This window comes from Pipistrellus kuhlii, unplaced genomic scaffold (genome assembly GCF_014108245.1).
Source record: "Pipistrellus kuhlii isolate mPipKuh1 unplaced genomic scaffold, mPipKuh1.p scaffold_m20_p_24, whole genome shotgun sequence".
Taxonomy (NCBI): domain Eukaryota; kingdom Metazoa; phylum Chordata; class Mammalia; order Chiroptera; family Vespertilionidae; genus Pipistrellus; species Pipistrellus kuhlii.
Window position 1 is genome coordinate 7,668,861 of NW_023425523.1, and position 25,452 is coordinate 7,694,312.

Consider the following 25,452-nt stretch of genomic DNA (forward strand, 5'->3'; position numbering starts at 1 on the left):
ATAGAGAGAAACATCGATGAGAGAGAATCATTGATCAGCTGCCTCCTGCACACCCCCTACTGGGGATGTGCCTGCAACCAAGGTGCATGCCCTTGACAGAACTCGAACCCGGGACCTTTCAGTCCGCAGGCCGATGCTCTATCCACTGAGCCACACCGGTTTCGGCCTTCGTGGGTCTTTTAGTTTAGCCAGGCAGACAGTCTGCAGACAGGTGTGACGCATGCTCGGAGAGGATATGGTAGAACTGAATGACAGGATGTGAAACTGCACAGTCCTCAGGGCAGACCCGCAAAGCAGTGCAGCCCTGGGCAAGCTGGACATGTTTTCTCTCATCTTTTTGTTAGAGTCCCTGGGGCCAGGCTTCAGCAGTTCGGGGAAAACATGCTTATGTAACTCTTTTGTAGCAAAGACTCATTTTTCACTTCTAAAAAAACCAAAAAAACGGAGTAGTGGAAATGTTTGTGAGATGGTGGTGATAGTGGTTTAGTTTTCTTTCTTTTCTGAGAAGTTCAGGACATCTCCTATAACCAAGGACATTCTGCATGTTATAAAACCAGTCCAGTCATTACTGATACAAAAGCTTAAACTGTGGTGGGAGCTAAATGCTAATAAAAATCAAAGTCATAGACAACCACAGGAAACTGAGTACACTTAAAAGTGTTCCTTCAGCCGAGACCGGTTTAGCTCAATGGATAGAGCGTCGGCTTGGGGACTGACCGGACCCGGGTTTGATTCCGGTATAGGGCATGTACCTTGGTTGCGGGCATATCCCCAGTAGGGGGTGTGCAAGAGGCAACTGATCGATGACTCTCTCTCATCGATGTTTCTAACTCTCTATCTCCCTTCCTCTCTGTACAAAATCAATAAAATATATTTAAAAAGAAAAAGTGTTCCTTCATACCGGTAATATCAGACTTGATTTAAAAAGAAAAGAAAAAGAAATATTCCAAAATTTCCCTTGTTGCAAGTTTACTTAAGACTTTTTGAGCTCACCTCAGAACAGAACAGAGGCTGGCCGCCTTCAAATGTGAGTGGTTTGCTTTCTGTGCCCTCCTCTTCGGCTGGGTGATTCCAAATCCTTTCACTTTTCTGCTTTCAGACCCTATGGAATGTGGCTACCTGCCAGACCTCTGGAACTAAAACTGGCCCTATCAGAGCCTTAATCTAGAGACTTAAAAAGGAGTGAGACCAGAAACCAGCAACCCACCTCTGGCCACTTCTAAGCAGGGATATCGCCAGTACATTGCTGGCTGATTGATTTAAGTTCATATGATGAGGGCTGTAGTGGGGGAAGAGGGAGGTATTTATGGGTTTTTGAGGAATCCCAGTAAGCCCATTGTCATCATATCTGAGCACGTTTTTTGTTCAAGTAAGCCGATGGATGGCCCAAAAGTCACCTGGAATTTGGGGCTTGGGGTGTGAGTGGCTATTAATTAAAGCCAAAAACAAAAACAAAAACAAAAACAAACAAAAGAAAAAAAACCTGATTTTTCAAAATCAAAAGTTGATATAAAGAGTTGGGTGCCTCTAACATATAAAATTATTTTTTTAAAGAGATTAAAAATATATTTTAAAAAATTAATTTCAGAGAGGAAGGAAGGGAGAGGTAGAAACATCAATGATGAGAGCGAATCATTGATCAGCTTCCTCCTGCAAGCTCCCCACTTCGGATCAAGCCAGCAACCTGGGTATGTGTCCTTGACCGGAATCGAACTTGGGATCCTTTAGTCCACAGGTTGGCACTCAATCCACTGAGCCAAACCAGCTATGACCATACAAAATTCTTAACCCTTCCCTTTCCAGGGTTTCATGATCTAAAATATTTTGCTTTTCAATAAGGTTAAAGTGTCATGGATGGCTTTGGTTCAAATCAACTCAGGGAATTAAAAAAAAAATTTGATTTGGTTTCCTGCGGAGTTTAAAAAAAAAAAAACACCAAACCCTGACATTCAAGCTGTGTAGGGAGGACTGTCCAAGTAGTGTTTTATAATAGGTTCTCCAGTTTGATTCCAGATGCTGCTTCCAGCTTAGACCACAGAATCCCAAGCGAAGCCCTGGAATTTAGTTTCACTCCCACAGTCAGTGGAATTTTTCTGCTGCTTAAGCGATGGGCCAAAGCATGTTCTCATAAGAAAACTTGCAGAGCCAAAACCGGTTTGGTTCAGTGGATAGAACGTTAGCCTGTGGACTGAAAGGTCCCAGGTTCGATTCTGGTCAGGGGCATGTATCTTGGTTGCGGGCACATCTCCAATTGGGGGGGTAGGGGGGGTGCAGGAGACAGCTGATGGATGTTTCTAACTCTCTTTTCCTCTCTGTAAAAAATAAATAAAATATATTTTTTAAAAATAAAAAAACTCACAGATTTGCCCAAGGTCCTATGGAGTGAGTAATTCACGAGAGACATGCATAACTGTCCGGTTCCTTTTTACCTACTGGGTTTGAAGGCCCAGAGCTGCCATCCCTAGCTATGGGACCGGGTAAATCACTATCACCCAAGCCTCGGTCTCTCATCTACAGCAGTGTTTCCCAACCTTCTCTCATGATGAGAATCACCAGGTGCAGTTGTTAAAACACAGATTCCCAGATCCCAACTAAGAAGTGCTAAACTAGAATTTTTTGGAACATATAGGTAAAATTGTATACTTAACTAGTGCTCTAAGACAGATTTTATATACAGAGCACTAAGTTAGGTATGCAATTTTACCTATATGTTCTCAAAAATTCTAGTTTAGCACTTCTTATTTGGGATTCAGGAATCTGTGTTTTAACAACTCCACCAGGTGATTCCCATCATGAGAGAAGGTTGGGAAACACTGGTCTACAGCATAAGCCGATCATGCCTGCCACATGGGGATGATACTAGTCTCCTGTGGGGCTTTTGATGAGGATCCAACATGGGCAGGAGAAATTCTGCCTCGGCGCTCAGGGGAAGTGTCTTGAAGGCCTCCTAACATATCTTTACCTGCCTCCCACACCAACCCATCCTTCCCTAAACCTGGGCTTCCGGAGCCCCGATTTGGTCCACACTCTTCCCGCAGGCTCTGCGGGCGTGGGCGCCGCCCCCGGAAGCGCGGTAGCCCCGAGTGACCTCATCCTCATGGCCGCCGGGAGCAGCTGGCAGGAAGAGGAAAAGTGTGGCACCGGAGGATCAGTTCCGCTTCCGCTTCCGCTGGCGCAAGCGCTTTCATTTCTGCTGCTGCCGTGACTAAGATGGAAGCGCTTTGGGAGTCGCGGGCCGGCCTGTGGGCTGGGGGCCCGGCCCCCGGGCAGTTTTATCGCATCCCGCCCACTCCCGGCTCCTTGGAGGACCCGGCGGCGGCGCTCCACGGGGGTCCGATCACGCGCACCCAGTAAGCTCGGGGCGCCCCAGCTTCCGCCGCGGTGGGGGTGGGCCTGCTGCGCCCGTGGGCCGAGGGTTCGGAGGGAGCGGGGGGGTGGGGGGGAGGAGAGGGGCGGCGAGGGGCACGGAGTCCTGGGCAATGAATGGGGCTCCGAGAAGACGGAGGTGAACGGTCCACCGCGCAGGGAGAGGACTCGGGCGCCCCCCGCCCCCGCCCCGCCCTGTAGACCCTCTACCCCCTCTGTCCCCAGGAACCCCATGGTGACCGGGACCTCCGTCCTGGGCGTGAAATTTGACGGCGGAGTGGTGATCGCAGCGGACATGCTGGGTTCCTACGGCTCCTTGGCCCGTTTCCGCAACATCTCTCGCATCATGCGAGTCAATGACTGCACCATGCTGGGTGCCTCCGGAGACTATGCCGACTTCCAGTATGTGAAGCAAGTGCTGGGCCAGATGGTGTAAGTCCTCTTCGTTCCCAGACTTGGTTCCCAGGCGGGCAGGGGAATCGCTGGTGTGTGTGTGTGTGTTTTCTCCTTAAGAAGGTCTGAATGGACGCACTCCAGGCCGCTGCAGGGGACGGGGAGAATTGTAGGGGTGGAAGATGGGGGGATGGAGATCCCGCCTTTAATACTCTCACGCCGTTTCTGTTTCGAAGGATTGATGAGGAGTTGTTGGGAGACGGGCACAACTATAGCCCAAAAGCTATCCACTCGTGGCTGACCAGGGCCATGTACAGCCGCCGCTCCAAGATGAACCCCCTGTGGAACACCATGGTCATCGGAGGCTATTCCGACGGAGAGAGGTTGGTTTGAATACAGATCGCACACCCCTCCCCCCCCCAACCTGACCTGCCTTGTCACGTGTTGACATCTTTACCCCCTGAGTAATCCCAGTTCCCGGGCCCCATGGCCCCGGATTTCAGCAAGGATGCAGAAGCGTAAGATGACGTTAATTCTTTGACCTGTTGTGTCCCTTTAGCTTCCTCGGTTACGTGGACATGCTTGGCGTAGCCTATGAAGCCCCTTCCCTGGCCACGGGCTATGGTTCCTACTTGGCTCAGGTAAGGAGTGAGTTGAGAGGGGAAGGGGGTGCAGAGGGGAAGAGAGCAGGCAGTGGGGGCTGGTGGTTGTGTGCTTGCTTTTTTTTTTTTTACCTTATAACTCTGACATGAGGAACAGGCTAGGATCCCCGTTGCTGGGCGGATGGTTCTCTTTGTGGTCCAGAGGCTGTAAGTGTGGCATTTGCATTCCAATGACAAGGCATGTTCAGGGGTCAGTAGGCATGTGCAGAGAGAGGACACTCTAGGACCTCCCCTTCAGGTGGGTCTTAGCACAAGTAAACAGTATTCCGGTGAGGCAGTAGGCGGAATGTTACCTTTCCACTCGTTTGTGCATATTACCCCATGGATTTGAGACAAAGAGCCAGGTGGTCAGCCCCTGATTATCTCCCATGTTTTTTCCCTAATCTCCTCAGCCTCTGCTTCGAGAAGTTCTGGAGAAGCAGCCAGTGCTGAGCCAGGCCGAGGCCCGAGAGCTGGTGGAACGCTGCATGCGAGTGCTGTACTACCGGGATGCCCGCTCCTATAACCGGGTGAGGAGGGGCGTGGATGATGAAGGTGAAGGGGATCTTATTGGCAGGGTCTCAGTACTTGCAAATGTCAAGGGTTTCCGCGCTTTGAAGTCTCAGTTTGTCCCATTTCTGTCTCCTGTTTTCATATTTGGGAAAGACCCGAAAGACCCTCTTCTTGACCTTTGACCAGGTCCCAGAGATTTCTTTCATGTGGGGTTAGGCATTTTCACTAAGAGACCTGCTTTCTTTCAGTTTCAAATCGCCACGGTAACCGAGAAAGGTGTTGAAATAGAAGGACCACTTTCAGCAGAAACCAACTGGGAGATTGCCCACATGATCAGGTGATTGGAATTGAAAGTATAATGGGGAAAATGGGTGCTATTGTAGAAGAGTTGGGAGGCCCCGAGGCTTGCACTAAGCTGGGTTGTTTTAAGTCTCAACCCCAAATTCTCTGGGTGGCATGCATTTTGGTTCAACAGAACTGCTTTTATTTTTTTGTTTTTATTTATTTTTTTAAAATATATTTTATTGATTTTGTACAGAGAGGAAGGGAGAGAGATAGTTTAGAAACATCGATGAGAGAGAGTCATCGATCAGCTGCCTCTTGCACACCCCCTACTGAGGATGTGCCTGCAACCAAGGTACATGCCCTTGACCGGAATCGAACCCGGGACCTTTCAGTCTCCAAGCCGACGCTCTATCCATTGAGCCAAACCGGTTTCGGCCAGAACTGCTTTTAGTAATTGATTCCTTTCCCTATCACTTCGCAAGTTTATTAATGCTCTCTTCCTTTTCAGTGGCTTTGAGTGAAATACAGACGTGTTGTCTAGAACTGAGTTGTATTCTTCCGAATTTGAACTTGGCTGGTTCAGAGGTAGACTTCCCTTTTGTAAAATAAATCTTTTGAAACACTTGCTGAGTAGCTGTATTTTGTCTGACTAGGTCACACCAAGAACAAAACCACTAAGTACTGCCATATGCCATTTCCTCGATCTGAGAACCTTTGGCTCTTAGTTTTTTTTTTGTTTTTTTTTAATATATTTTATTTATTTTTTACAGGGAGGAAGAGACAGGGTTAGAAAGAAACATTGATGAGAGAGAATCCTCGATCAGTTGCCTCTTACACATCCCCCATTGGGGATGTGCCCACAACCAAGGTACATGCCCTTGACCGGAATCAAACCTGGGACCCTTCAGTCTGCAGGCTGACGCTCTATCCACGGAGCCAAACCGGTTTCGGCGGCTCTTAGTTCTTATAGCAGATAGAGTTCTCTGCATGACAATACAGAAGACCCACCTGCTGTCTTCAATTGTAGAAGCCAGGCTTATTTAATCCCTGTGGGATAACCTAATTGGCTTTTTTTTTTTTAATTGATTTTTCACAGAGAGGATGAGAGAGGGATAGAGAGTTAGAAACATCGCTGAGAGAGAATCATCAATCAGCTGCCTCTTGCACACCCCCTACTGGGGATGTGCCCGCAACCACAGTACATGCCCTTGACCGGAATTGAACCTGGGACCTTTCAGTCCGCAGGACGACGCTCTATCCACTGAGCCAAACCGGTCCCGGCCTTAATTGGCTTTTGTGTTTAATTTTTTTCTTCAACATTTCCACCCATGCACCAGGTTCTAAAATAGTTTCTGGTTAATGTTGGCTGCAAATGTAGTTTTAGTTAAAACACCTATTTTAAAGATAAAATGGAGCATCTAATGGAGTTGTTCTGTATAAGGCTACTCCCGAGCTGGAACTGATGGTCTCAACCCTCCCATTCCATTTAAGAAATCTAAGTAGCCCTGTCCAGTTTGACTCAGTGGATGGAGCATCGGCCTGGGGACTCAAGGGTCCCAGGTTCGATTCCGGTCAAGGGCATGTACCTTGGTTGTGGACACATCCCCAGTAGGGGGTGTGCAGGAGACAGCTGATCGATGTTTCTCTCTCATCAATGTTTCTAACTCTATCCCTCTCCCTTCCTCTCTGTAAAAAAAATAAATAATATTAAAAAGAAATACTAAGTAATTTCAACATTGAACTTAAATGCCTATTGTTCAAACCTACTACTAATTTCAAGCCCTGCCATAAAACTTACAACTTTTGTGTGTTTATTAAAAGGTCCTAAGTGTGGCTGTGAGTCCAATCAATTAGGGTAACAGCCAAATTCCATCCCCGGAATGGTGTTAAACTCTTATTTAAAAATGAACACCTCCCAAATAAAAAACAAAAATATAAAAATGAACACCTTAGGTAATTCTGAAGCATATCCTCTCTCAACCTCTTTTTGAGAAAGTAGTACAGACAGCAAACCCAAAAACGTATAGAAGTTCAGTGAGGTGAGAAAGGAGGGAAAAATCAAAGCATCGCTCTGTCCATGTCACCCATGATTACAACAAACCAGTATATTAAAGCAAAAGAAAACCAGGAGCTTTCAATTTGAATATTCTATAGTCTCAACACAGAAAGTAGGCAATAAATACTTTATTGATTAAACTGAAATATATAAAAAAAACAAAAACAAAAAACCCCAACCTTGTACTAAGCCATGTGGGCAGAATCCACAATAACTTTCTGGCCAAAACTCAGCTGACCCACTGTTGGTAAAACGGTCTTAAAAAGACTGCCCCTCAGGAAAGTCACTCCGTGTGCAAAGTCTGGGCTGCTGTGGAGACTACCAAAGAGAAGGATTAGGTCGTTGTAGGTGGAGCTGACCATAGTTCTTGATCTTTCTGAAAGGCAAAGGATTGACTCAAAATTCCGTAATTCTGTCAAAATGGTACCAGGCAAAGAGCTGGGGAAGAGAAGCCCGGATGGATCTTCGGTTCAGTGTCTAGATGCCATGGGTTCACAAAGCTGGCCACGGTGTTTACGGGAGGGATCCCTCCAGATCACTATCTTAGAGCCGTTTGGGGTTAAAAAACGAAAAAGGACAAACAGGGGTAACAAGTGTCACACCTGTACCATCAGGCCCACATGCCAGTCTGTGAAAACCATTAGAATAGGGGCACCCAGGAAAAAAAGCATTGTTTATAAACTCATTTCCCTTCATTAAATGTCTCACGTACATTTTAAAGATGAACCAGTCACAGGCCTGTGCAGGTCAGGAAGGAAGCGTTGCTGAGACTCGGGGTGGACAGAAGGGTGTAGCTGTGGGAAAGAAAGGTGGGCCTGGATTTTTGCTCCTTTTCTCTGTTACAGTACATTTCAGTTTATAACCATGAGTACATACAACTTTTTAAAAAAAATCCCTCATGCAAACTGCAGAAAAATGTTTTCTTTCCTTGATGCTGGCAGTGAAAAATAAAGATTCGTGTCTTTTTCTCTGTGCACACCCCCATGTATTTCTTCTTCAGGTCAGATTCTTCACTAAGCATTAAGAGAAATAGGAGAAAGCAGGATTTCAGCAAGTGGTCTGTCTTTTTAAAGTTCAACGCTTAATTTCTTGCACCATTAGCTCCTGGCTGTAGGAATGTGGTCACTTGGTCAGGCACTGTCCACTTAAGATGAAGTTCAAAGCAGGGACTGCCCCCGGAGGGTGTGCAGGACGAAGACCCCACACCGGGAATGGCTTCCGCCCTAATACTCTGATTGCCTCCGTACCTCTCGCTTGCTAATGACATGTATGATCCTTTGTCCAAAGTGATGGTGTGAGAATGGGAAAAGGGGGCCAGATATCCCAAGTGTTTCAAAGAATATTGGTTTTGTCGTGTTTTTTGTTGGGAGGGTGGTGAGGAAAAAGATCTATTCATCATTCTGGTTGATTAAAGGTGGTTTCATGCATTTTTAAAGCCACAATTTTATATCGAGTTGCTGTAGAAACCAACTTCTCTGGAGAGGGAAGGTAAGAAAGGAGGAGAGTTCAGTGGGATTTTTTTTTCCATTTTCATTTTTATATAAAAGTGTTAAGACCACAATGAAAAAAGTTTCTCCATTATATATAATAAACCAGTTCGTGAGCTACAATTTTTCTTTCCCATCTTCAGAAATGTTCTCAAATTGACAATGGTTGGATAGCATCATGCCCAGACACTGGCCACACAGTAAAACAAACCAGATGTACTATAATACAATTGAGGTAAAAGGGGAAACAAAAAAAGGTAACATTCGTCCACAAAGGATTTTTTTTCTTTTCTTGTTTTGTCAGAAAAATACCAAACACAGTGATTTAATTTTTTTTTTTAAAAATCCACAAAAACCTGTTATCATAAATGAATGACCAATGGGGCCAGCTCCTCGGCTCAGATGTGATTACTATTGGTTTTCCTAACAATCCACAAATCCACAGGGAAGTATCAGTCAACATCAGGGGCAGTGGTGGCATCAAATTAAAAAATATAAACCGAATACCCCGCCTGGTATACCCCCTTTCCCCTACACCCCTCTGCCCTCCCTCACGCTGTCCCACCCCCACTTCATCCGCCCTCCAGACCCCGACACTCAAATCTCCATCAGGTCGAGGTCAGCTTCTTCAAAGCCATAGAAGGACTCGGTCTCGCTCTCCCCCTCGAAGAGCTGGTGGAGGCTCTCGGAGTCGGCTGTCTCTTCGGGGGAGGACCTGGGCCGGGGGGTGGAAGCCGGGTGCTCCTCGGACTGCTCCCCGCTCAGCTTCAGCTGCTCCTCCAGGGAGGCGATGAGCTCCTCCTGCATGTCAGCGTTTCTGGTGGGCGAGTTAATGTTGCCGTCGGGGCCCGGCAGGACGCTGGCCACGAGGAAGGACCGCTGAACCAGCTCCGGGCAGTCCCCGATGACGGCCAGCACCTCGGCCAGCCAGACCACCACCAGGTGCAGCAGGACGTCGGAATCGCACGCGGCGTCTGCCATCTCCCGGGCCTGCTCCTTCCACTTTTTGTGCAGGAAGTTCTTGACTGTCCGCTTGATGCACACGTCTAAGGGCTGGATCTTGGAGCTGCAGCCTGCCGGGACCACGGCGGGCAGCGTGCTGGAGGCGCTCAGCAGCGCCAGCACCTCCTCGGACAGGTGGGTGCGGTGGCAGTCCATCACCAGCATGCCTTTGCCGCGCTGGCAGGCGGCGTGCTTCTGCCACACCCGGGCGGACCACAGCTCCATGATCTCGTCGTCGCTGTAGCCGCCCTCCTTGGCCTCCAGCAGTATGGAGTCCGGCACGTCAGCGGGCTGGTCCACGTGTCCGCGGTAGAAAACCAGGGTGGGGAGGACGGTGCCGTCCGCCAGGATGGCCAGCACCACGTCGCACCAAGGTTCCCCGGTGCCCACCGTCTGCAGGGCGTTCTCCTTCCGGTCGTCGCTGCTCAGCACCTCTGTATCCAGGAACAGGGAGATCTCGTCGACGGCCACGATCATCGACAGGGGCAGGTCCTGGTTGTGGATCTGCCGCTGCACGAATTCGATGAAGAGGCCCGCGTTCTCGGCCACGTCCTTGGGCAGCGTGTGGGCCACGGCGCGCCGGGCGTGGGGAGTCAAGTGGTGCCGCAGCATGAAGCGCACGGCCCACTCGTAGGAGATCTTGAACCCCCCCTCCAGCGAGCGCCCGATCTTCGTGGCCTTCTGGAACAAGGTCTCCTCGTTGACCGGGAGCTGCTGCTCGCGCTGGGTGAGCACCCACTCGGCCAGCTTCTCCTCCGCCTCGAAGCTCAGGTACTTGCCCTCCAGGGTGTCCCACTGGGAGGCCTGGAAGCGCCGGAGCCAGCGGCGGATGCGGCGCTGCGGGTTCCGGAAGTGCTCCGCCGCCTGCTCCGTGTCACAGCACAGGGCGAACAGCACCACGCGCAGCTTCTTCACGGACAGCTGCTCCTTCTTGCCGACCCCACCGCTGCTCCCGCCCCCGGAGGCGGGCTCAGGCTCCTGGGCGACGGGGCTTCCTTCGTCCTGGTCATCCACATCCAGACACTCGGCCTCCTCCGCGGCCAAGGGCGGGAGGGCCAGCGGCGGGGGCAGCGTGGGGGTGGGCGGCGGGGTGGCGGTGGAAGCTGGTGACGGGAGGGCCTGGGCCGTGGGCGCCGGGAGCTCTTCAGGCTCGGCGGGGGCGGGCTCGGCAGGTTTCACAGTGGAAGCTTTATTGGACGGGAAGGAAGGAGGAGGGTACATATTCTTCAAGTTCCGGTCATTCAGCCGGTCCCGAGTCTGGCCATGCCTACAGGGTTCGCAGAGAGAGGAAGGAGAACCTCAGTAAAACCAGGAATACAAAGTAACGGCAGGAATCGTAATAAAAACCAAACACACTGCAAAACAGAAATTAAGTCATAAAGTGAGTTTCTTTTACCTTGAGTGAGACATCCAAGACAGGGCTATGGAAAAGGAGACAATGGAAAAAAGTTAACTCAGTGAAGAAAAAAGCCTTCTAAAGACAATGTCTTGGGATTTCAATCAAAAAGGCAAATCTACTGCCTACTCAAGTCTTATAGAAACTTAGTGGAGTAGGCCAAAACAGTGGATGGGTTAGGGATGCTCCCGATTCATGTAACATCACTTGTATCCCTTTTTTTTTCTTTCTTGTCCTGCTAATCCCATGTCTCCTACTTACCTCGTGGCAGAATGCTGCTGGATCTGTGAGAGGGATTGAATACCAAATGCTTGGCCATGGCATCTCCCACGAAGGTAACGAAGGTACAGGAAGTGCAGTACAGCTTGATTCCGCTGAGAAAGAGAGAGCCAGGAGCACAGAAGTCAAGTTCAGCAGTGAACAAGAGAGTTAAGCCTTGAGGCTTAATAAAGGAGTGTCCTTTCTTCTCTCTCTCAAATTAATTCACATACCCACCCATCCCAAAACAGTTTGAAGGATCTAATGTAACGTCTAAATTCAGAGATCATCAGCAAGTTTTTCCTTACCTCACAGAGTTTTTAAATAAAGCCAAGTACTTGGAGCTCTTCCGTGGAACATGATTGCTGAGAAAGACAGAAAGTGGTATGAGTTACAGGGTTCTGTTGGTGAAACAGATCACCAGCCGCTGACAAGGACCCAACAAAGAAGATGCCTCTTGCCCTGGCCAGTAAATTAGTCAATTGGAGCATCATCCCGGTTGGGGTGCAACTGATATTTCTCTCACATCAATGTTTCTCCCTTTCTCAAAAAAAACCCCAAAAAACCACCACCACCAAAAAAAACAAAAAAAAACAACACACACAAAACACACACACACACACACACACACACACACACACACACACCTTCAATCCATCCTAAACTCAAATAGTGCCAGTTTTCCTATTGGGGGGCGAAGGGGAGGAAGGGAGGGAGGGTAGGAGGTTAGGATTAGGGTCTACGAAAATGCACATAGTGCCGAAACCGGTTTGGCTCAGTGGATAGAGCTTCAGCCTGCAGACTGAAAGGTCCCAGGTTCAATTCTGGTCAAGAGCATGTACCTTGGTTACGGGTACATCCCCAGCAGGGGGTGTGCAAGAGGCAGCTAATCGATGATTCTCTCTCATGGATGTTTCTAACTCTGTATTCCTCTCTTTCTTCCTCTCTGTAAAAAAATCAATAAAATATATATTTAAAAAAAGAAAAAGAAAAAGAAAAAGAAAATGCACATAGAGATTGCGAGGGCCTGGGGCTGGACCCAGAGCTGCAATTCTAACCAGCTTCCACATGGTGCTGTTGGTCCTTGAACCACAATTTGAGTGGAAGGTTCCACAAAGTCAGAGCACAGCCCACTGAAGTTAAAAGAACACGGGCTGGCCTCTCACTCTGCTCCGAGAGACGGACCAACAGCTCTAAGAACTGAAGGAATAAACAAACTATGAACAGGGGAGGGGAGAGAGAGTTCTGCGAATCTCAACTCCCAGACAGGAACCCCGGTTTAACTGTGACTTACTTGATCATGTGATTGGCATAAGCTCGAGAACAGCAGGTGCTGTAGCGACACAGAGAGCAGTGGACATACGTAGGAAAATGGTTCGGGAAATCTGGGATCTCGAAGCTGCACTCCAGACACGTCTGCCGGCCCATGACACTCCTGTCGAGACACAAGGAAGATGATCACAAACTGCCTCGGGCACCCACACTGTAAAGACTCAGAGGACAGACCCTACTGAGGGCTGCCGGCCACACGGGGTGAGGGTAGCCGTGCCCCCCGCCCGGGCCTCTGGAGAAGGGCACTGACATTTTCCTAACGGCTCTCTTCTGGATGTTGCGCTGGACTGGGGGGTAAAGGAAGACTGGCAGAGGGTCCGATGACGAGGTCAGGGGTCCTGCCTCCTGCAAGGTGCTGGGCGGAGCTTCACCGGAGACAGGGAGACTTCGCGGCTGCCCTCGGGAAGCCCGGATTGTCACCTGGGGGTCAAGGGGAGGAACACTCAGACATCAGACACTGAAACTCTGTTCTTCTCCTGAGTCTGCAAAGGAAATGCTGACAACCCCGTTACCTTGGTGCCTGGTTTCAAGCCTTCCAGCTGCTTGGGTTTCCGGAAGGTCTTATGGTGCTGAAGCTTGTGTTCAATCTTGTCCTTGGCGAAGAGGAACTGCAGCCGGCATTTGTTGCAGTGATACACGTTCCTCTTCTGAGGGGGGAAAAAAGAAACTCTTTTACCACCTCCCAGCGAATTTCCTTCCCTGAGGAGAGGGTAGATCAATGCCAACCAGACTACTCTGCTCATCTTTCTGCTGATGCACAACAGGCACAGCCTACCACTGAGCATCATCGCCTCCCGTTGTTCCAAAGAAGGGTGGACTCCAAACCAGGGCGCCTGAGTGCTCAAACATCTCTTCCCAACTCGCTTTAATAACCTGGATGAGTGGCTCAGCTCTACTTGTCCACACTTTATATATATTTACAATGTGGACAGTGCTACCTACTTCTGGGCATTGTTATTTCTTTATTTTTATTTATTTCAGAGAGGAAGGAAGATGGAGAGAGAAACATCAACGAAGAGAGAGAATCATTGATCAGCTGCCTCCTGCTCAACCCCTGGGCTTGAGCCCGCAACCCAGGCATGTGCCCTGGCCGGGAATCCAACCGGGGACAGATTGGGGTTCATGGGTAAATGCTCAACCACTGAGCAACATTGGCTGAGCTCTTCAAAAAAGAAAAAAGAAAATGTACATGGTAAAAAAAAAAACACAAAAAACTTTTTTTTACTCTGTAAGATTGTTTTCAACTCTGATCCTTAGTCCCTGTCCACAAAAACAACTTACCAGCTTCTTGGGTTTCTTTCACGGACACCCATGCTACAAACACATACCTCTTCAACCACCACCTCCCTGTTTTTCCTTTCTTTGGTAACAAAAACAATAGTACTGTCCTAGACCTTGCTCTTTTTCCTCTTAACACATCACTCTGTACACATATGCCTCCCGGTAAGTCAGACCAGGGTGAGGGTTCAGAGTGCTATGTACTGACATCCTCTGACGACAGGACCCAAGCCTATGATTTTCTCCCCGAGGACAGGAGGCTGGGTAACGTCAGCTGAGTTACCAGTGGCAATCTCCACGCTGCTGTTTGAAAACACATTTGTGGTGGACTCTCAGCAGTCACTGCTGTGCAAATGAATGTCTGGGTCTAACAGGTTATTTACAAGTGAGGGTGTTTGTACACACCCTCATGTTTGTACACACGTGTCAACATTCAGCACAGCAGTCCAAGACTGAAAAACCTCTCTGATAGCTTCCCAATGACTTATTTTCATGCTGAAATTCCTTTTCATGGCTTACCAGGTTCTCCATAATCTATCTGTTCCCTACAGCCAACCTTCCTGTCCCTTCACTTTACACTGAATTTCTTTCGATCCCCTGACCCTCCAGCCTCTGGCTCTGTGCCTCTGAACACACACTCTGTTTAATTCCACTTCACCTGCTCATCCTTCCTCAACCTGCAGGTCTACAAACATGGTAATGATATGCAAAAATATTCACACCCTTCTCCTGGAAGCTTACCAGACTTTCAGAATAGGTACATGCTTTTCTGTGTTCTGTATCTCCTCTAACACGACATTGTTCATGCTTTACTGTACTGTTTAATTATCTTGTTTGGCAGTAAACTGCCAACCCCAGTGCGATGTTTATATAATAAATGAAATTCGCTAAACTTACACACACACATACATTCTTTTCTATAAAAATAATTTGCCTAGCTCAGCTCGGGCCCTAGCAACCATACATTTAAAAAATAAGAACATGGAAGCTGCTTGGTGCCAGGTACCTGGTGCCTCATGTAGTGCTGCTGGAATGCGTTGCCATTTTTGAAGACCTTCAGGCAGTACGGGCACAGCAGATGCCGAGTATCCTCGTGGATCATCCGGAAATGGACGTCTACCTCGGAGTAGAGTGAGGAGCGGTACTGACACACCTGAGTCACACAAGAGGGAAAGTCAGCTGAGGATGAAGCAAACGACTGGGGTCTCAAAAAAGAGGTGGCAACAAAGACGTTAAAATACGAAAATAAAATTCCTTAAATGTGTTGGTCAAATCGTATTTCTGACTTTGTGATCAATTCAGCCGTGAATTAAGATAAAAATGAGGATGGACAGGAAAGTCTGAGAACTATCTGTGTTCTTTGACTAAGAGGAGCAAGGCTTTCTCTGACAGTCTCCAAAGGGCAAGGTCAGTACCAGACACTCGCTTAGTACATGTGTATGTGCCTTTATGCTTTTCTCCCGCATGAAGAATCCCGAAAACAGGACCTGGGTTTACTATTTCTTCTGCATCTCGTAGTGTTCCTACAACTGAGTGTGTGTGGTGTTCAGCACTGGTCATGAGTGGGTTCTTTGTATTTAGCCTGAGAGCAAAATGGCTAGAACTCTCTAGGGACAAAGATAATACCTGGCAAACATAAGGCATCTCTCCAGGCTTATGAGTATCCTTCATATGCTGCAGAAATAGTGGCTCACTCTCAAATGCCCACTCACAGATCTTGCACTTGGCTGTAAGAAGAAAAAAATCAATAAATTCACCTGAAAATAAGACCATGACTTATTCATAAGACCATGATTTATTATAAGATCATGACTTATTCTATTTTCTGAGTTCTGTATCTTCCTTTTTCCATAGTTAGAAAATAGTTTCTCTTTCTTTAAAATGGTTCTACCTTAATATATGTGTGGCTGATAAAACTAACCCTATCTCTAGCTCAGACTTCTTACCAAAGCTCCATTCTAGATTTTGAATTATCTGTAAGACCTTTCTAATTGGATATTCTAACATCAACTCTAACTTACAGCAGCATCCCATTGTTGCCCTTCTCACTATCCCACCTCTTCCTCAGCTCAAAATTCACGCCCTGGCTGTTTGGCTCAGTGGACAGAGTATCGGCTTGTGGACTGAGGATCCCAGGTTGGATTCCGGTCAGGGGCACATGCCTGGGTTGCAGGCTCAATCCCCAGTAGGGGGCGTGCAGGAGGCAGCCAATCAACGATTCTCTCTCATCATTGATGTTTCTGTCCCTCTCCCTGTCACTTCCTGTCTGAAATCAATAAAAATGTATTTATTGATTTAAAAATTTAGACACCATCTGACTCTGTACTCCTGTTTTCACCATTATTTCAAAATGCATCTAGGAATTGTCACTTCTCCAATCTCATAGGCAAAAACTTGGTAGAAGCCCATATGATTTCCTATACTTATCAGCTAAATTCCAATTTCACCAACAAATACAAGATCTATTTTTGCATATCATTATCAAATCAATTCTTTCAAAATACATTACTTAATTATTTTGCACAAGGTTAGACAATGATTATCTCCAATGAATAATTCAACAAACATTTGTTGAACATCTTAAATCAGTAAAAATAAGAATTTGTCTTTCATGAACAGAAGTTCTTAACTTGCTATGTTATAGTAATAACAAATTTAAGATAACTTTGCAATTGCCCATTTTGTCAGGTTTATAAGGCTGCAATTCCACACCAGCTGGGGCTATTTTACTTCTTTCTTTCGTTTTTTTTTTGTTGTTTTTTTTAACTTAAATATACTAGGTATACAATATTAGTTTCAGGTGTATCATATAGTTATTCAACATTTATATGCCTTACAATGTGATCATCACACTAGATCTAGCAATCATCTGTCATCATGCAAACTTATAAAAATATTAAAAATCTATTCTTTAACAGGAAAAAAGTTACTAAACATCTCATTAATTTTAAAATTGTGATTACATGCTTAACTATTTTGGATATGAGTTAAATAAAATACACTATTAAAATTAATTTTAGGTTTTTAAACTATTTAAAATGACTATTTAAAAAACTTAATTATATGTGTTGTTCACATTATATTTCTTTGACCAGTACTAGTCTAAGCCACGCATGGCAATCCCATTGTCCTTGCAAATATAACCAAGGCCAAAGAGATATAAGGGAAAGCAATTCTGCCTTGTAAGACACAGATTCAGGGAAGACACAGGAAGATATGGATTCTTCTTCATCTGTACAATTTTGTGTCTGAATGAAACACCTGAGACTAACACAGCCAGAGATAAGAGAAATGTTAAGAAGCAGAACACTCAAGTTCTGGGCTTGCAGTTCTTTCAGTTAAAATGACAGAAAGGATGTCCTTATTGTTCAATTATTTAAGTCAAGGTTTTTAATTTGTGGCAAAAGCATCCATTCATGCGTATTTCTGGTCTTTATGCCTTTGCTTGCTTTTCCCATCATGTAAAAGTTTTCCTTACTAATTATCATCAATTTAAATCCTCCTTGTATTTAAAGATCCCAAAATCTTAAGATGACTTTCTGTGATCTGGCCATAAGGATCTATCTGTTCCCTTTTCTGATCTATTTAACTTACTCTTGATGAAACATATAATACATATTTATAATAAATATACTATGTTGTGCCCACATTTCCCTATATTTACATGATTTTTATATCTTCAACACATCTAGAAATCCCTTAAGGATACAGGAAATGTTCTAGAAGACTGGGATCAAATTCTCACAATGTCACCTTACTGAGGTGTATGGTCTTCAGTAAATATCTACATTTTTTGAAAGCACTGTCTCAATTGTAAAGTGCTTTATAATAAACATTATCTTTTATCTTCCATAAAATCTATTAGGGGACAAACTAAAATGAAGGGATGCTCCTTCTATAAAATAAACCCACTCCATGTATCTCTCTCCAGTGGTCCTAAGCCAAAGTCCCTAATTGAGGATCTAGCATTGAACTCAATTCATGCTCAACAGAATATAACTCAGGCTTGAAAGAAAACAGGGCAAATGAAGAAATGAAATGACTACAAATATGCTGTCACCCACACATAAATAAATATAACCAGCTCCCCCTAGTGCCATCTATAATACTAAAAGCATAATATGCTAATTAGACCAGACGGCTGAACAGAACGACAATCCGCACAACCTTCAGATGAAACCGGGGCTGTGAGGGCCGAGCCCCTTGCATGAATTTCGTGCATCGAGCCTCTAGTACAATGATAAAGAGCTAAGTATATCCTTAGGATTTAAGTGTTTCCAAACTTACTAGTTGATTCATAAGGACTATGAACATTTTCCAAGTGGCACTGAAGCTGGAAGGGAGTGGAAAACTGGCGGTAACAGTGTTGGCAGATAGTATGACCATCCACTTCACCATTCTGCTGATCAAGTTCTACATGGTGTTTCATATGATTCATGAATCTGCAGCACAGCGCAAAGGGAAAGTACAGAAAACATTTGAAACCAGTAGCCTTGGAGACATGTAACAGCAGAATCACAGCACAGATATTACCTGCTCCTCCTCCCTCCACTTCCTCTGTTAACCCAGAAAAGGGTTCTTGAAATTAAGACTTCTGTTGAAGGAGACACACTGGTCTCCCTTATCTTTTAATTGGCCTCCCAGTTATCTTTATTTATTACCACAATATGCCCTTCTATAGTATTAGCTCTTGATTTAATGCTAATCCTTAGCCAAGACCGGATAATAGGACAATTCTCCAAAAGAGAAAGACTTAAACGTGTAAGAAAATTTCAGTCTTGTCTTGTCCAAGGTAACATCCAAGGCTCTTTAACACCTACCGAATGTTGTTTTTTAGCCTTTTGGTACAATGTGGGCATCGGAAAGATGTAGCGACTTTAGGGAAATTTGTGAGTTGGGCTACTTTGCCACCGTCCCGTCCGTAGTAGAAGTCATCTACGAGCATAATGAGCTTGGTCTGGACAGCATCACCCACGCTCTCATTTGGCTCCGGTCCTTTGGTAGGTGGTGACAGAGCAGGAATTGGTGTTGAAGAGGGTGTGGAAGCAACGGGAACTGTTTTCTCAGGGGATGAGGGCTTTGCTGCGGACGGGGCACTGGGTTCTGAATCCAGAGACTTCCCTTTCTTGTGGAATTCAACCATTTCTGGGCAGCAGTACTATAAAGAAAGAAGACATCTGATCATTCTGGTTATCCAGGGAACAGGGTGTGCTAACTCCCCAACTTCACTAGCAGTCATTGGTAAGCTGGGTTCTAGGTGGTCTCATCCAGCTTTCACCCTCAAGATTTCTATAGCATTTCCCAGTGTCACTCTTTTTCTATTGTACTGGAGGCCCAGTGCACGGATTTGTGCACCGGTGGGGTACCTTGGTGTGGCCTGTGCGGGGGTCGGGCCAAAACCGACAGTCCAACAGTGCCTGCAGCTCCTGCCTGCTGCTCCCGCTCATCTCAGCCCTGCTGTGCCTGCCAGGGGCTCGCACCCAGTCAGTTCCCACAGCGGCGCTTGCCAGCGATGAGCCCTGCCTCTGGCACCCGTCAGTCAGCTGAGCGGTGCCCCCCCCCCCCCCCCCTGTGGGAGCACACTGACTACCAGGAGGCAGCTCCTTTGTTGAGAGTCCGCCCCTGATGGTCAGTGCATGTCACAGTGACCAGTCAACCGGTTGTCCGGTCGCTTAAGACTTTTACAGACAGATATGTATCAATATTTACAGCCACATCCCGCTCCAAACACCTTATCTTGTACTCTTCTTGCTTTCATTTCTTTAAGCACTCACTAACATAACTTGGTCCTAAGCTCTCTGGCAGGAAGATGTGCCGACCTTTCCATCAGGACTAATACAAAAACCCCGGAAAGGTTAGAAATGGGAACTGATTTAACATCTCCTGCTTCATCAATGACACATAAGCAGAAAATGAACCGAGGCCAAGATGGTTTGAGGTCTGGTTATCTAACAAACCTGACCTGTGCAATTTCAAAATCTAACACAACTAAGGAATTAAGGTTGCATATGTTCGGATTTATTTGAGGGACAATAAATGTATCCTATGACATCCCATAGCATATAACTCTTCTAGAACAGTCCAAAAGACAAAGCAGCACTTTAAAAAGCTTCCAAGTCATTTTAAAATCCCTACTTCCCAAGCTCCCATTGTGACAGGAGGCGTATAGTGATGATATCACTTACACACATGTGACCTCTCAAAGCTTCAGTTACACGGAATTGAGCATTACACCGTGGACACATTTTGCGGCCACCATCTTGGAGATCAAACGCAGAGATGGAAGAGGTCACTGGAAGAAGAGAGAAGCATTGAAAAGCTTAATAAGATGATACTGAATATTACTGGCCTTTTGGGAAAAGGTTACATCCCCTGAGATGTATAGTAAGGTTGGTAGGCAAGCATGAAAGATCACCATGAGGGTCATTTCTTGTACCATTCTTCTAACTCTATGCCTGGGCTCATAGATCAAATCCAGCCAGCTTTAAGTTTCTATTTGGTCCATGAGCTAAGGATGATTTGTTTTTTTTCTTGATTATGGTAAAAGACACATAACATACAATTTATTTCTTAAGCAATCGTAAGTGTACAGTTGTGTTAAGTACATTCCCAATGTTGTGCAAGCAATCTCCAGAAGTCTTTTCATCTTGCAAAAATAAATCTGTATACCCACCAACTCCCCATTTCCCACTCTGTCTAGTCCCTGGCAACCACCATGAACCTGACTATTCTAAGTAAGCCACGTAAGTGGAAACATGCAGTACTTGTCCTTTTGTGACTGGCTCATTTAACATCATGGCCTCAAGGTTCATGAATGTTGTAGCATTTGTCAGAATTTCTTCCTTTTTAAGGCTGACCAACATACCATTTTACATATATACCATATTTTGTTTGTTTATTCATAGGTTGAAAGACATCTGAGTTGCTCCCACCTCTTGGCTATTATAAATAATATATCTATATAAAAGGTTAATGTCTGTCCTACTGGTACACCTGATGTGCACTGGCGCATGTGTGATACATATAAACCTCTTGCTAGTGCCAATCGCATGCACATTTCAATGTCATTGTTGATCGCGAACTTGGTTGTTTTTATTGACTTTCAACATAAACCACATCGTGATTTAGTCATCAACCGTCACACTGACTGGCTGGTACATACGACACACACTGGTAATTTTACGGGATCAGGCCGAAACTGGCTCTCTGACATCCCCAGGGGGGTCCAAGATTGCAAGAGGCTACAGGCCAGGCCGAGGGACCCCACTGGTGCATAATCGGGTCTGGGGAGGGACACAGGATGTTGGCCAGCCAAGAGAGACCACAGAGGACTCCAGGGTGTGTCTAGCCCGTCTCACTCAGTCCTGATCAGCCAGACCCCAGCAGCAAGCTAACTTAGCTGTCGGAGTGTATGCCCCCTGGTGGTAAGGGCACATCACAACAAGTGGTTGAGCAGCCTTAGCATATTATTAGCATATTATGCTTTGATTGGTTGAACAGGCAACTAGACTACTGAACAGTTAGCATATTAGGCTTTTATTATATACTAGTGGCCCAGTGCATGAATTCGTGCACACTGAAAGAAAACTAATTAGAATAAATAACTTTTTCCAGCCCAGTGAAGCACCCCAACTTCTCTTTCAGGTAATTGTCAGCAACACAGCAGTAAATATCAACATGAAGCAGATTATAGGTCATGCAGGGAGAACAAAGGGTAAAATATTTAGCTACAGTGTTTTGACTATATTCTGTGCAGTGAGAAAACCTGAAGTTATTTTCAAAGCCAACCATTTCTTACTCCTTTTCAATCGGGTCAGGTTTCTAAACTTTCTAAATCTCTGTTTTCTGGCTAATGAAAAGAAAATAGGATTCCACTGAGTCGCCTATCTACCTACTCCAGGACTTCCATGAGAATCAAATGAGATGAGGCATGGGAAAACGCTTCACAGATATTTGGTTAAAGTGTGAAACGTTTCCACCTTGGTGTTCCTGGGCTGACGAAACTGCAAGGAGGCTAGTCGCTAGGGAGAGAAGCCAAGTGTTGGTCATTACCCGGTGCCCACAGCCACTGTTTCGGGCTGAGCTGGGCTGTGGGCCGCATTTTGCACCATGGCAGTGTTGGCTGCAACTTGGTGGGCTGTCACTCCAGGGTGGTGGTGGGGACTGTGTCCCACATGGGGGTAGCTGAGTGCTGCTGTGTCGGCACCAAGTCCGCACTGCTGTTTCTGTGTAAATAGCCAGTGCATGTCATGGCAACTGGTTGGACGGGCAGAGGGACACTTAGCATACTATATATATCTATATCTATATCTATAATTTTTTTTAATTATTTTTTTTAAACTAGAGGCCTACTTTGTGCACCAGCGGGGTCCCTTGGCCTGGCCTGTGGGATTGGGCCCAAACTGGCTCCTGGACATCCTCTGAGGGGTCCTGGATTGCAAGAAGGTGCAGGCTAGGCCAAGGTACCCCACCACTGCTCCACGGGGGCCGGGAGGGACATGGGAGGTTGGCTCCAGGGCATGTCTGCCTCTTCTTGGTCAGTCCTGATTGGCTGAACTCCAGCAGCAAGCTAACCTACCAGTCAGAGTGTCATAGCAACTGGTAGACTGTCTGCCCCAAGGGGTGGCCAGTACAAGTCATAGCAAGCAGTTTAGTGGCCCTAGTGTATCATTAGCATATTACACTTTGATTGGTAGAATGGACGGCCAGACACTTAGCATATTAGGCTTTTATTATAATATACAGGATAGATACTATTTTGACATGTAATTTTTTGCAGTAATATTGTTACTGCATGAATCTTTCTTCTAATTAATTTCCTTTCAATATGCGCAGATCTGCCCTGGGCCACTAGTGCTGCTATAAAGATGTAGAAATGTTAGTCTGGATCCATGCTTTCAATTCTTTAGATATATTTCCCCATAAGGTAATTTTTTAGTTTTTTACTGATTTTAGCGGGAAAGAGGCAGGAAGAGAGAGAAACATTGGTTTATTATTCTACTTACTTACGCACTCATTGGCTGATTCTTGTATGTGCCCTGGCCAGGGATGGAACCTGAAATCCTGGCATATCAGGAAGACGCTCTAACCGACTTAGCTACCTGGCCAGGGCTCATATGGTAATTTTATGTTTCTTCCGTTTTTGTAAATATCAATATCAATAGTAAAAATCATGCTATTTTACATTCCCACCAGCACTGCACAATGGTTCTAATTTTTCCACATCTTCACAAGTACTTATTTTGATTTTTGGATAACAGCCATCCTAATGGCTGTACAGTAGTATTTTACTGTGGTTTTGATTTATATTTCCCTAATTATTAATGATGTTTACTATTGCTTCATGGGCTTAGTGGCCATTTGTATAGTATATCTTCTTTGGAGAAAGGTCTATCCAACACCTTTGCCCATTTTTTAATTAGACTGTTTCTTTTGTTGTGGTGTTGTTGAAGTTCTTTATATATTCTGAATATTAATCCCTTATTGGATATTTGTAAATATTTTCTCCTATTCAGTGGCTTGGAAGAGTCCTTTGTTGCCCTGAATATTTTGATTTTGATGTTGTTTTACTTATTTTTTCTTTTGTTGCCTATATTTTTGGTATCATATACACGAAATCAATGCTAAATTAAATGTCATGAAGCTTTCCTCTATGTTTTCTTCTTAGAGTTTTATTCTTTTAGCTCTATGTTTAGGTCTTTGAATCACTGAGTTAATTTTTATATATAAGGGTCCAACTTCATTTTTTTGCATGTGGATATTTGTTTCTTTCCAACACTATTTGTTACAGCTTTTTACATTTTTAAATGGTTGAAATAAAGGCAAAAAGAAAGAATAAGATCTTTGGACACATTAAATTTAAAAATTCAGTGTCCATGGATAATTCTGATGGAGCAGAGTCATGTCTGTCTGTGGCTGCTTTTGCACCACAGTGGTAGAGTTGAGTAGTTGTGACGTAGGTTTAATGCTCAATGTCATTTACAGAAAAAGTTAATTTAGACTATTAAAAACTCTCATATTCATACCCTTCTACACTTGCAAACCTCTCTACCAAATCCTGACTTTAAAACCTTGTTCACAAATCCATCTCATCTAGGAAGCCATCTTTTGATTGTCCCACCCAGATCTGATCAATCAATCCATTTCACTAACCCACAAAGCACAATTATAGAATTGCTTGAAGCTGATTTAGTTACACTTCTCACAAGTGGTTATCCCATTTACCACGCTAAAGCTTCTGTGAGAAGGGATTGTAGTAACTTTATCCTATTTTACTTCTCTATTTCATAGTATAGAGTTCTGATACAACATCAATGTTTTGAATAATTGGCTGCTCAGAGTCTTTCAGGTTATTGTACCTTTCATTGAAGACTCAGGTCCGCTGGTTCTCTGAGAGCCCTGGGAAGAGTTGTTGTTGGATACCACCACTGGCCCGGGACTCTGGCCCAGGGAAGGGATGGTGTTAAGGGTATTCACCAGTTTGGCCACTTCATTGCTATTTTCACCTGTAACCCCAGGTCGCTTCACAGTGACAAAGCTGGTAATGCTCACTGCAGGTGGAGAGGGGAAGGAGGGAGCTATGTTGGCCATGTGATAATCATCTGTTCTCCACCCACCTCCCCGTCCCAGCTCTGCCATTTCCTCTTCCCAAACCTCACCTAGCTTGGGATTCGAGGTCTGGTTGGCTTGGCCTGGCGGCTGAACAGCGAGTTGCCCCAGTGAGGTTGGCTGTGTGGTTGTGGGAGTGGTGGAAGTGCTGGGAGTGGACTTGGTCTGCTGGGCCTGGGACTGGGGGACAGTGCTGCGAATGGTGAGCGTGGCTGGGATGACGGTGGTGAAGGTGTTGGTGGTGGGCCGCACAGGCATTGTGGAGCCGGGCCTCACTGGGGTCATCTGGGAGAACACTTGTGGGACTCCAACTGTCGGCTTAACAAACTGGGTACCTGGGGCTTCAAAAGAGAGACAAAGAAAAGTACTGAATCTTGGTCAATCAGCTCACTTATAATACACTGCCCCTATCTTTACTGGAAATACTGAAATAGAAAACGATCATTTCTCCAAACTGACTGGTGACCATCAACGGTTACCAAGAATAGTATAGATTCTAATATCTAAGAAGGCAATATGCATGCAAACTGATAAACAGAAATTGGTCTAGGAAATCAGCCCTAAAAAGATTAATCTGAAGAAAAAGGATTCCTATCAACTCCTCCCCACTTTACCACTGGCCTTGGTGTTGGAAGAGAGAGAATGGGAATAGAGTGAGAGGCAGAATGGGTATTATAGGCCCCAGGGGCAGACTTGGACCTGAAAATAAAAACCTTTCATTCTCAGAATACTAAAGGAGCCTTCCTTTCTCTTATATAAAACTCAAATAGAGGACCAACTATGCCAATCTACCAGGATGTCCCAAAGATGAGAGTCTCCTGGCTCCGCCACAGACAA

At 45.6% G+C, this 25,452-nt stretch overlaps 2 protein-coding genes across 8 annotated transcripts in view; one reads left to right on the forward strand and one right to left on the reverse strand.

Moving 5' to 3' along the window:
- The first annotated feature begins 3,174 nt into the window (after window positions 1–3,174).
- On the forward strand, window positions 3,175–5,823 carry PSMB4 (proteasome 20S subunit beta 4). Its single transcript, XM_036453043.2, has 7 exons — window positions 3,175–3,350; window positions 3,592–3,798; window positions 3,996–4,142; window positions 4,319–4,400; window positions 4,814–4,930; window positions 5,162–5,250; window positions 5,707–5,823. Exons 1-7 carry the CDS (start codon window positions 3,211–3,213, stop codon window positions 5,717–5,719), a joined length of 795 nt encoding a protein of 264 aa, XP_036308936.1. The 5' UTR covers window positions 3,175–3,210; the 3' UTR covers window positions 5,720–5,823.
- Window positions 5,824–7,367: 1,544 nt separating this feature from the next.
- POGZ (pogo transposable element derived with ZNF domain) overlaps window positions 7,368–25,452 on the reverse strand; it is a 40,168-nt gene continuing 22,083 nt past the window's right edge. For 3 of the 7 annotated variants that reach the window (XM_036452892.2, XM_036452896.2, XM_036452900.2), the window contains 14 exons: window positions 24,666–24,956; window positions 24,366–24,584; window positions 20,193–20,299; window positions 18,828–19,165; window positions 18,295–18,449; window positions 15,634–15,734; window positions 15,014–15,160; window positions 13,242–13,376; window positions 12,980–13,149; window positions 12,692–12,832; window positions 11,706–11,762; window positions 11,401–11,513; window positions 11,140–11,164; window positions 7,368–11,010 (listed from right to left, as the gene is read on the reverse strand). In XM_036452892.2, coding sequence (XP_036308785.1) covers window positions 9,339–11,010; window positions 11,140–11,164; window positions 11,401–11,513; window positions 11,706–11,762; window positions 12,692–12,832; window positions 12,980–13,149; window positions 13,242–13,376; window positions 15,014–15,160; window positions 15,634–15,734; window positions 18,295–18,449; window positions 18,828–19,165; window positions 20,193–20,299; window positions 24,366–24,584; window positions 24,666–24,956 — 3,671 coding nt within the window. In that variant the 3' untranslated portion in view covers window positions 7,368–9,338. The remainder of the gene's footprint in view (window positions 11,011–11,139; window positions 11,165–11,400; window positions 11,514–11,705; window positions 11,763–12,691; window positions 12,833–12,979; window positions 13,150–13,241; window positions 13,377–15,013; window positions 15,161–15,633; window positions 15,735–18,294; window positions 18,450–18,827; window positions 19,166–20,192; window positions 20,300–24,365; window positions 24,585–24,665; window positions 24,957–25,452) is intronic. The other 4 variants (XM_036452897.2, XM_036452895.2, XM_036452899.2 and 1 more) reach the window with 2 other exon arrangements.